Source organism: Protopterus annectens, chromosome 5.part0 (genome assembly GCF_019279795.1).
Source record: "Protopterus annectens isolate FY-2018-M chromosome 5.part0, PAN1.0, whole genome shotgun sequence".
Classification (NCBI taxonomy): Eukaryota; Metazoa; Chordata; order Ceratodontiformes; family Protopteridae; genus Protopterus; species Protopterus annectens.
The window spans coordinates 1,097,779,986-1,097,792,144 of record NC_056735.1 but is presented as its reverse complement, the minus strand read 5'-3'; the positions used below and the strand labels follow the sequence as shown (position 1 = coordinate 1,097,792,144).

Sequence of the window (12,159 nt, the reverse complement as noted above, 5' to 3'; positions counted from 1 at the left end):
TCCCACACCTAGAATACACAGGAATAGAAGAGAGGTTCCATTACCGACTGGCATGTTTGGGGGCACATCCAAAACAAACCCCCTGTGGAGCACAGGGTTTTAACAGTAGTCATTTACCCAAAAACATAGGGTAGGGGCTGCCTGAAAGGTTATGTTACTTGCATCAGTGCTGCAATCCAATCCTCAGTTATTCAATTCCAAGTGTTCTACTTCACGCCAAATAAATATAGACTGACATGGTAAGCAGGTTTCATCTTTTATTTTCAACAGCTGCAGAAATATTGTTAGTCTCAACGCTTTCCACCAACACGTGGAGCAGAAACTTTCACAGGCTTTGCAATCTTCTGTTTAGGAGCAGTCTTAGAAGCAGCCTGCAAGAGAAGGCAAAAGAAAAAAGTCTCTATTAGACTAGTATGCTTGATTAACAGTACACTTTAGATTTACATTTAAAAAATATTCAGTAAACAGTTCATGAAGTGGTGAAAGCTAAACCCACACTGTCAAGGAATGCTGAAAGTTGGTTACCACCACCGTAAACCAACCACAAAAATTTAGGCATATCATTTACCCTACAGCAATACTACTATTCAGTAATGACTTATCTAATCCAAGCCCAGAATTTAATACCTCCATGATTCCAACTATGATAAACTAATCTCCACAATACTAATAACCATGATATAAATTTAACTTGGCAGAAACCATTTAATGTGAACCAATACTCCCACTGGGCTAGACTACAGAGTACCCCAAAATAGGTGGTGTGACTTATCTTAAAAAATTGTAACCAGTTTTTAATCCAAGACCATACTTTCCTTCTCCTACACTTAATGGCAACACCTTTACAAATCCACAAGCAAAACTGCTCTTCACATTCCCCAAAACCAACTCAATCAAAAATATTGGGTTTCAGCATACCGCTCTCAACATCAGAGCAAGAAATATGGCCAAAGCTATAAATGTGGGAAAAGGTCCAAAACAGGGAGTTGATAGTAAAAGTTGAAAGTACAGTTGTGTACCTACCATAAATGTAGATGTTTGAGTGTATTCACTGTTGCAGTTGTTACAATTGGGTTATCCTGCTGGCAGGCTACCCGCAGTCGGCCTGAATTCCAAAGTCCTGGTCCGGCATCTGTTGCTGTCGCCTCCTCGAAGTCAGTGCGCCAGGGGTATAAAAGATGCAGCCGATGCCATTTTCTTCAGTTTGCCCCAGATGTCAGGTGCCCCCAAAAGGGTAGGCTAATTTATGCCAATAAACATGCATTCAGCAAAGTAAAACTCTACCTTCATTACAAGCAAATACACCACATAGGTTGTATAGAATAGAGAAGTACAGATAAGTCCAAGCAAAGGAAAGGGGGATGGAGGGTGGGTAACCTGGACTGCAACAGTGAATACACCAACATCTACATTTATGGTAGGTACACAACTGTACTACGTTCGTGTTTCACTGTTGCAGTCATTACAACTGGGTTGAATCCCAAAGCTAAGGTTGGGTGGCTGGGGCTAAACAGGATTAGGAGAGGCTATGAGGCCCTACAGAACTACAGTGGCAAAGCCTACTCTGGATTTAGAGTAGAGAGGTAAGTGACAGTGCTTTGTAAAAGTGTGCACTGAACTCCAAGTTGCAGCCTCTAAGATGTCTTTGGTTGGTACTCTGAGGAAGACTGCTGAAGTGGCTGCTGCTCTGGTTGAATGTGGCCTAACGCCGTTGGGCACTGATTTGCCATGCTGTGAATAGCATAAACAAATGCAGTGGCCTATCAATTTTGAAATAGTCTGCTTTGAAATAGCCTTTCCTTGTGATTCTGCAGCATATGACACTAGAAGTTGTTCAGCCTTTCTGAAAGCTTTGGTTCTGTCCAAGTAGAAGCGTGGCTGCCTGTGAATGTCCAAAGAATGCAGAAGTCTCACCCTTATTCTGTGGGCTTGGATAAAAAGGTAGGCAAATTAACTGATTCAGGGCCACACTGGACACTACCTTAGGCATAAATGTCGGGTTTTTACTCCGAGAAACCCTGTCCTGATGGAAAATGATAAACTATTCCACAGCCATGAGTGCCTGTAACTCAAGACTCTTCTTGCAGAGGTTATTGCTAGGAGCAGAGCCGTTTTCCAGGACAAGAATTTTATATCAGCTGTAGAGGCTGGTTCAAAAGGAGGCAGTGTGAGATTTTCTCAAGCATAATTTAGGTCCCATGCAGGTATTGGTGCTCTCCTTGGAGGGCTTATGTTTTTGGACCCTCTGAGGTACTGCCTTAATGGAGGCGAAAAAAAGTGGTTCTGTATTGTAGTGAGCTGAAATGGCAGAGGCATGTATCTTAATTGATGAAAAGGATAGGCCTTTGTCCAGCATCTCGGTTAAGTATTGCAAAATCTGAGGAATATTTGGCACAATCGTGTCAATTCCTTGTACCTGGTTCCAAGCACAGAATCTCTTCTATTTTTCTGCATAAGATTTTCTGGTGCTAGGCCTCCTGGCCTCCAAAATAACATCCATCACTGCTTTAGAGAGGCGTGTGTTTTGAATGGTTACATTATCCGCCATGCTGCCAGATTTAAGGTCTAGAGTTGGCTGGCAGGATCCGTTTTGTTGGGTCAATAAATGAGGAATGTGAGGCAGTCCAGGCTGGGCATTGAGACTAGCTCTTTAGGATTGGGTACCAGTGCTGGCGGGGCAGTCTGGGGCAATCAGCATCATTTTTGGCTTCTCGTCTGACCTTTAGGAGTACCTTGGGGAGGAGAGGCAGTGGGGGAAAGGCATACACTTCAGTTTTTCCAGCTGAAAGAGCATCCACTTTCCATGCTTGCGATCATAATCTCTGTAGTTGGCAGTTGTGAGGCGAGGCAAATAGGTCTATGTCCGGGCATCCCCAGTTCTTTGTTATGCTGAAGACTTGGATCCAATTTCCACTCATGGGGATCCATTAGGTTTCTGCTTAGTCTGCCAGAGAATTTATCTTTCCTGGCAGGTATTGTGCTTGCAGATGTACTTGGTAAGTACATGCGGTGTCCCACAAAGTCATGGCTAGTCTGCAGAGGTGGTAGGAATGTGTGCCTCCCTGCCTGTTTATGTACCACGACTGTAGTATTGTCAGTCTATCAATAGTTGTCCTGGATAAAGTAGATCCTTGAAGGCTATCAGGCATTTTGTACAGCTAGCATCTCTTTTTGATTGATATGTAGATGCATTTGGTTTGCGGGCCATGTGCCCTGAATAAATCTTCCTGCCATATGGGCCCCCCAGGCATAACCTGATGCATTTGTTAATGTCTGTCTGGCTGTGGGTAAAGTGAAAGGCTGTCCCTTGTTGTGGTGACAGGCCTTTGCCCACCATCGAAACTCCTGTTGTAGGCAGGGAATGAGGGTAATTGTTTCTAGGCTGTGGCAATGTTGAGTCCAAACACTTTTTAGATACCACTAGTTTCCTCACATGCAGTCTTGCATATGGAATTAGCAGAATGCAGGATGCCATTAAGCCCAAAGCCGGCAGAATATTTTCTTGCAGATAACTGGGTCTTTGTTGCCAACATTTTGAAATTAGTCAGTTGTCTTTTTCTGGCGTGAGATAAGCCATCTGGGCAGTTGTATTTAAGCTTGCAGCCAGGAATATTATCGCTTGTGAGGGTACTAGTTTTGATTTCTTTTCATGTACTGTGTACCCTAGGCATGTTAGTAATTTTTTTTTTTTTTTTTACAAACGTCAAATGCTGTAGTAGAACGTCCTTATCTGCTTAAATAAGGCAGTCGTCCAAGTAAGGATATATTATTCCTCTGTCTGCAAAATGCAATTACTGGTGCAAAGCATTTTGTGAAGACCCTGGGCACAGTAGATAAGCCAAAGGGCAGTGCAGAGAACTGGTAGTGCATTGAGCCAGCTATAAATCTGAGGTATCTTCTGCATGAATGTCTGATTGGGACATGCAGGTATGCCTCTTAAGTCTAAAGTCACAAGCCATGCCTTCTTGCCCAACATGGGCAGAAGCTGCTGCAGAGTCAACATTTTGAATTTCGGAATATCCAGAAATGTGTTTAGAATAGGCAGGTCCAGTTTGTCTCCAGGCATGGTCCTTTCTGGGCACCAAGAACAGTCCTGAGTAAAATCCTAGTCACTGCTCTTGCTGTGGTACTCGCTGAATGGCCCTCATGTCCATGAGGAATGAAACTTGTTTTTGTGCTTCTGCCCAGTGATTGTGTGGCAGGTCTGGCATTTGTTTGCCCTTGACAGGATGTGAAAATGGAACCTGTAACCTTGTGAAACTATATTCAGAACCCATTTGACCTGGGTGATCCATGTGCCAATTTGTGAAAAAAGTGCTAGTTTTCCCCCTAAAGGGGCTGCCAGAAGATAAGTGCTTGGTGCTGGCAGGGGTAAGTCATTGAGACAGTTTCCTGTATGGCTGCAATTTATCTTCTCCGCTTTTGGAGGTAGAAAAAAAACAGATTGTTTAGACCTGTATGAGCCCTGGGGCCCACCTCTGGGGCATCTGTATCTGCCTCTGTGGCCTGACACTGGAAAGGACCAATTCTTTGCAGGCCAGTTCCTGCTACATCTGGGAGGTTGTACCTGTAAGAAATCCTTGACTTCATGCATAGATTTAGCTTTGTCCTCCATTTTCTTCAACACCTCTTCTGCTTTAACACCAAACAAGGTATGCTGTAATGGAGCATCTAATAATTTTGCTTTAACATGATCAGGCAGATTCTAATCCTTTAACCAAGCATGCCTCCTGACAGAACCCATAACAGCAGCCCTGCAGGAGGCCTCCAGAGAATCAAAACCACATTGCAAAGTATGCTTTCCCACTTGTTCAGCTGCATGCAATAAATCCTGCATTTCTTTTTCTGCACATTCAGAATTTGACATTTTCTGTTTGTGACATAAGATATTGCTGATATTTAAGTATATGAAATGGACAACTTAAGGCCCTTACAGCCAAGGTAGCAGAAGTGTAAATCTTTTTCCTCCCCATCTGTCCAGGGCCCTTGAATCCCTATCAGAGGGGATAGGGTTTTTTGCAGTGGACGCCTTGACCCCTTTGGGACCCAGAGACATAGTTTCTGGGTCAGCAGCAGGGTTTTTGTAAAGAAATTTATGTGAATCAGGAACCCTGTAGTATCTGTCTGGCTTAACAGGAGCTGGTGGTAGAGTGTCATGAGTGAAACTGGACTCTATAAATATATCTACAATGTCTAAAACAGGAGGAATAGCAAGGGGCCTGTGCTGAGGTAGTAAAAAAATGAGCCTTTTCTTAGACTGAGTAATCTTGGCTCTCCCAATGGAAATGCTCCCTCATAGTATGCAGGGTCTCCCCAAAAGAATAATCTTCAGGAGGAGAGGCTGAAGGGAAAGATTCTACAGCATCAGAGTACTCATAGGGAGGAAGAGCATAACCCTGTTCAGAAGAGGAATCAGAGGAAATGGAAACCTGATCTGAAGATTCATATGTCTCTTGCCTGGGTCTCTTATCAGGAGGGGGCTGGGAACCCCTGATCAAAGTAATTAGGTCTTCTGCCATTTTAAGCATCTGTTTTTTAGGCATTGAGGCCTGTCCAGGGGAATGTTGTACCAGTTTCTTTGTCTTTAGAGGTGCTTTAGTCTGCCTTTGAAGCTGAAGTCATTTTTACATAACCGTGTAGGCCTGAATACACCCTCAGAAGCCGGTGCCTGCTCAGCGGCTCCGGACCCATCTGAGGTAGTTTCCGAGGGTCCAATACCTTGAGTTTCCAGCGACCTACTCAGCTCCACGTGGGAGTCGGTAGCGGCCTGTGTCTGAGGTAGTGGGCGTCAGGGGCTGCAAAAGCATCTCACTGAGAACCGGCAACTGGCCTAGCTGAAGCCTAGTCAGTTTTGGACTTCTGATGCCTGTCCTTTTTGTCTCTGCGTTTTTTATAAATTCTGATAGTCGGCTGTTCCGATGGCATTATATAATTAAATCTTCTGCCAAAATAACGAAATGCAAAGTCGTACCGACACTTAGTGCACTGGTTAAATCCAGCACAAAATAGACTAGCAACATCATGGTCAGGGCCTAGGCAAGGAATACAGTAAGAATAAAAATCCTTGCGGTATTTGCTTCCCACAAGAAAAACAATTAACTTTTTCTGACATCAGACTGGAGCAAGAAAAAAAAAAAAAGTTTCCCCAATGGGGTACTTAGCTTTAAGACTTAGGATCTGAAATTCGAACTTGAAAGTCTCAGGAGTCGGCCGACTGGCACTTACAAACTGCTTTTGCTACGAGCACCTCACGGCAAGAAAGACTGAAGAAAATGGCGTCTGCTGCATCTTTTATACCCCTGGCGCACTGACGTCAGGGAGGAGGCGACAACAACAGTCGCCGGACCAGGACTTTGGAATTCAGGCCGACTGCGGGTAGCCTGCCAGCAAGATAACCCAATTGTAATGACTGCAACAGTGAAACACGAACATCAGGCCTTGAAAGATAGGAACTCAAATGTGTCATTTCTGACCTTCGATCTTTAATGATTTACCACTAATTTGTCAAAACCACCCACGATTTTATGAAAAGTAGATCAAAAATACAAGGTCAAAATCTAGACATGCTGCAGAGATCTGTACAGCTGAGAGGCATGCTGCTTCAGCAAATATAGCACATAAAGCCATCCTGGAGGAAGGCAATGTAAAATGGACCCTCAAATCATTTGCCCTACACATCCAACTAGTTCCCCTCTTCCTCCTTGTCACCTTTACAACTTCACACAACTAATCAATATTTACAATAAACTTACTGGCAGTCAAAATGGATCTTGACCATTAACCCAAAAAAAGTAATGTAGGATTAAAACAGCCACCAACTCATACGTGATGTGCCATTCACAGAACAATCATCCAAACCAGGCTTAACTGTTAAATGTGGATAAATTAAGATTTTAACGTATTAAAAATTTTCCCCCTAGACAATGTCCTACAACACTTCAATGGCGCCTTTCCAAACATCCCAAACCAAAAAGCACCCATTAAAAGAAGAGTGATCAACATGCAGACTAAAATGACATAACATGGACTGCTCTGTGAGCAAAAAAACCTAAACCAAACTACCAATCTTAAGTGCCATTAACAAAACACTAAATCAAAGCTACCTGAACATATAAAACCCTTCACCCATTGTCAGGGACCCATGTTAGTGCAGATTCAAAATATTCTTGCTAACCATCTTTCACCTTCGGAAATAAAGGAACTCATTCTTGCAGCTTTCCCTTGCTCTCTAAAACCACCTTATCAATATTGCACTTTTAATAACTATTTCATCAATGTAACCATACTTAACTTTATCCTTTAATCTGTACCCAAGATAAAAAAAAAACTAAAAACCACTCTAGGCCTGGACAACCTTCCTACCAGACAACCTTAAGCTAGCCATTAATGCAACTGCCTACTCTAGTACTAGTTCTCATAACGGGGCCAGATTTAACAACACTGTTTCCAAGAGGTAGGGAACAATACCATATCGCTACCATTACATAAAGGCTCTCCCCTCTGATTCCATAACCCACTGCCATACTCTGACCATATATTTTAAGAAATGCAACCACTTTCTAACCTTTCAAACGACCATCATTCCCCATCCCAACATGGACTTCACCCCTCTCATTGCTCTACCCCCTCTACTCCTTTTCCTTATTTACACAGTTATCCTGCTGTGTCAGTCTTCTTAGCCTTATCAAAAGTGTATACAATCACTCCAAACTACACTACCAGTTTTCATCCCTTTGTCCCCCCCACCTCACCCCTAACATGGTTAAATACCTACCTCATTAAAAAGGACTCGATACCTACCTCATTAAAAAGGACTCGATACCTACCTCATTAAAAAGGACTCGATACCTACCTCATTAAAAAGGACTCGATACCTACCTCATTAAAAAGGACTCGATACCTACCTCATTAAAAAGGACTCGATACCTACCTCATTAAAAAGGACTCGATACCTACCTCATTAAAAAGGACTCGATACCTACCTCATTAAAAAGGACTCGATACCTACCTCATTAAAAAGGACTCAATACCTACCTCATTAAAAAGGACTCAATACCTACCTCATTAAAAGGACTCAATACCTACCTCATTAAAAAGGACTCAATACCTACCTCATTAAAAAGGACTCAATACCTACCTCATTAAAAAGGACTCAATACCTACCTCATTAAAAAGGACTCAATACCTACCTCATTAAAAAGGACTCAATACCTACCTCATTAAAAGGACTAAGGGGTACAAATAGCAACGATCCAAATCCACATTTCTTCCAGTCTCTCTCATGGCTCACTACCTAGACCCAGACCCTTACTTTTCAAAAATTTAAACTTTCCTCCTGCCTCCACAAATTCAGTCATATAGTAACATCAATTCAAACATTATCTACAGTGAAAATCCCACAACTTCAGATCAAACACCTCCACTGAAGCTTGGTTCTAACAATTCAGCCCTGTACCAAGCAGCAAAAGGACTGGCTTTGGGGTGAACAGTATTGACAAAACTCCAATAGAAAAAATGTTACCCTTCTTTCTTCTGATAGTACTACCACTAAATCATTCAAATAACTCTTGGGTGTCTCAGATGAAAATCTAAAATGCTGACTTACAAATTCACCAAGAGCTTTGCTATACAGGGCAAATTCCTTAACAGAATGCATTAGCAACTGTCCATTTTCCCAAACATATGCTGCCTCTAACCTTCACAAATAAATCATTCACAGCTTCCAAAAATTTGAGCAGTGCTACAATAAAATGGCAAAGTTCACCATCAGGTTCAATAAAACCTACTACTGCACTGCCCGCCCATAAAGCAAGTCAACAGGCTTACCTCAACTAGTCAGCATTAAAAAGCACAACTTTACACATTTGCAGAAAGGTGCCCATTCTTTATTTTCTTTCAGTGCAATACTCTCACCAAAAAGCCTTGCTCCTTCAAAAACATCCTGATTGCTATCACTTTCTACCATAGCTCTGAAACTCCCTACTTTCCCCTCCATCTGACACCAGCAAAGTCAATCGCAATTTCGCACCAAAATTGTACTTCATGAATACCCAGTCACTATATTTCTCCTACTGGACAAACCTTTACCCAAGAACAGACTCCACTCCTTTTAGGTTACCTTTTCTTTGTGTAATCACACGAAGGAATTAAAAACAAACCACCAAGTTCATCTCACTTTAATATTCCCTAGCCTCAACTCAACATACCCATTTTTTAAAACCCCCCCTCAAAAATGTACATCCCCAAGAGAAGACACTGCAATGTAATGCTCTTCTGAATATGTTAAGAATGTGAAATGCACATCCATATACATTAAGCAAAAATAAAAGGATTGGAGACCAGCCTTAGAATGCCTTAGTGTAGTGAAGTACCAATCTGTTTTTATTCATGACAGTACTAATGACCTTATCTGCAATGACTTTGGGAACTTACAGCAGTCTTGTACAGCCAGGGATGTGACTTGTATAGCATAGCTTGTACAAGTGTTAGGACATTTTTCACGCATCACATACAGAAAGGAGTTAAGACAAAGTGAAGTTTTTTGGGGGATAAATACCTACATGAAAAAATATCCCTTTTGAAAAATGGAAATGTATACAGCAACTAAGCCCTATTCAGGCAGTGCACTGGTTAGCATAGTCACCTCAGAGCAAAAGGATCTGCATTTAGATTCTTGGCTGGGGTGCCTTCTGTGGGGAGTATGCATGTCCTGTCTGCATACACATAGGTTTCTTCCCACATTCCAAAGACATGCATCTAGAGTGTTGCTCCCTGGTACTCTGCTGAAAATGGGCTCTGCTCCAGTCAACTTTCCCAGCAAATAAATTTTGCGGAAACGTGTTCAGACTGGCGTGCATTTGTCAAGATCAAGGAAGACAATTTTTGGAGCAGATATTTTGCAATATTTGACAAAGCAGAAATTTTCGACCTGGCAAAAATCAACAGTTCGATGGGAATATCTGATGCATCTCTAATGGTTAATGCTAGGAGCAAAATTTTTTTCATGGAAAATTTGCCACATTCCCACAACACTGAGGTTGCTGGAAATCAGTTCTGTCAAGTATAAATGTTTTCACTGTAAGACATTCTATTAGGTGGAGATTTTATGATCGGGATTAAAGATAGTTATAAGACCTGTGATGACATGCTCCGTTACACCAATACTACAGATTGTGTAGCTGTAACAAAGACCACCCAGGAACATAAGTTGCTGGAAGTGTACAGACCACAAAGGTCAAGTGCGGATTACCTACAGGAACTCATTTGTTACATGAAACAAAGGGAACAGTGGGCAGGGACTTAAATTTACCAGAAAAACTGGAATAAGACAGATGGGAGTACTTCCAGCAACTTCTAAATGAAAACTCCATAGAAGCTACACTGCCCCAGACAATATGAAAGGAACCCACAGAAGCAGCATTACGAATAGCACTAAGGAAAATGAAGTCAGGGAAAGCAGCAGGCTCAGATGAGGTCAAAAGTACAGTTGTGTACACTTGCCATAAATGTAGATGGAGTGTATTCACTGTTGCAGTCATTACATTTGGGTTATCTGCTTGCAGGTAGCCCTCAGGTTGGCCTGATTAACAAAGTCTTGGGTCCTGCATCGGTTGCTGTCCCTTCTTCCATGACGTCATGTCATCAGAGGTATAAAACATGCAGCAGATGCCATTACATCAGTTTTTCTTGCCCCAGATGTCAGGTGTCACCCTAATGGGAAGCAAATATAAAAAAAAATACAAAGATATACCTCCAACAAAATAGCAAATACACCAAAAAGGCTTTTAAGCATAGTAAAGGAAAGTACAGGTAGTCAAAAGTAGTTAGGGGGCTGGAGGGAGGGTAACCAGGACTGCAATAGTGAATACACCAACATCTACATTTATGGCAAGTGTACACAATTGTACTATGTTCTTTGTGTTTCACTGTTGCAGTCGTCACATTTGGGTTGATTCCCAAAGTTGAGGATGGGTGGAGGCAGTCAAGCATTAGGTCTGGCAAGCAGGCCCTGTAAAAACTGCTGTGGCAAAACCAGCAAGTGGTAATGCTTGAAGGTGGGTACAGAGGCTCCAGGTTGCAGCTTCCAGGACGTTCCCAGTAGGGACACCCCTGAGAAATGCTGTAGAGGTTGATGTAGCCCTACTGGAATGTGTTCTGATCCCTTGTGGGGTACGTCTTCCATGGTGTTTGTAGCAGAAATGGATGCTGTGTGATCCATTTAGAAATGGTTTGCTTTCTAATGGCCTTTCCCTCTGCCCCTGTAGCAAGGCTAACTAGGAGCTGGTCAGACTTTCTGAAAGGTTTAACCCCATCCAGATAGAACCTAAGCTGCCTGTGCACATCCAGAGTGCAGGATCCTTTCCCCTTTACTCTGAGGATTAAGGAAAAAGGTTGGCAAATAAATGGATTGGTTTAAAGCCATACTAAATACCACCTTGGGCATAAATGACTTGTTAGTCCTAAGGGAAACCATGTCGGCATGGAAGATTAGGGTTCCACGGCCATAAGAGCCTGCAATTCATACACTCCTTGCTGAAGTGATGGCTAGAAATAAAGCTGTTTTCCAGGAGAGGAGTTTTAACTCTGCTGAAGCAGCAGGTTCAAAGGGTGGAAGCAGGAGTTTTTCCAATACAAAGTTAAGGTCCCAGGCTGGAGTGGGAGCTCTCCTTGGAGGTCTTAAGTTTTTGGCTCCTCAGGAACTGTTTGACCAGAGGATGAGAGAAGAGGGGTGGCTCTATGAGCAGAGATGGCAGTGGCATGAATCTTAAATTTAAGAGGATAGGCCTTTGTGGAGCATTTCTGTAAAGTAATCTAGTAAATGAGGTAAAGCTGGCCACAGCTGTGTCTACTCCTTGAGACTGGCTCCAAGAACAGTATATTTTCCACTTCTGAATAAAATTTTCTAGTACTAGGCCTCCTCGCCTCAAGGATGACATCCAGCACATGTTTACTGAGTGTTGCTGGTGATGGGTTCAGGGGATGAGCCAGGATGCTAGGTTCAGGGTTTGAAGCAGAGGGTGTGAAATCTAACCCTCCTGCTGGGATGGGACAGCAGGTAGGGGGTCTGAGGCAGGTGCCATGGTGGCAGTACCGTCAGACTTACAGAAGTGGGCATCAGTGCTGACATGGCCAGTCTGGTGCAATCATGATTGTCCTTAG

At 42.7% G+C, this 12,159-nt stretch overlaps 1 protein-coding gene across 1 annotated transcript in view; it reads right to left on the bottom strand.

The window, feature by feature from the left end:
• Positions 1 to 244: 244 nt before the first annotated feature.
• RPL24 (ribosomal protein L24) overlaps positions 245 to 12,159 on the bottom strand; it is a 309,885-nt gene continuing 297,970 nt past the window's right edge. Inside the window, exon 6 of the mRNA XM_044070964.1 lies at positions 245 to 371. Coding sequence (XP_043926899.1) covers positions 291 to 371 — 81 coding nt within the window. The 3' untranslated portion in view covers positions 245 to 290. The remainder of the gene's footprint in view (positions 372 to 12,159) is intronic.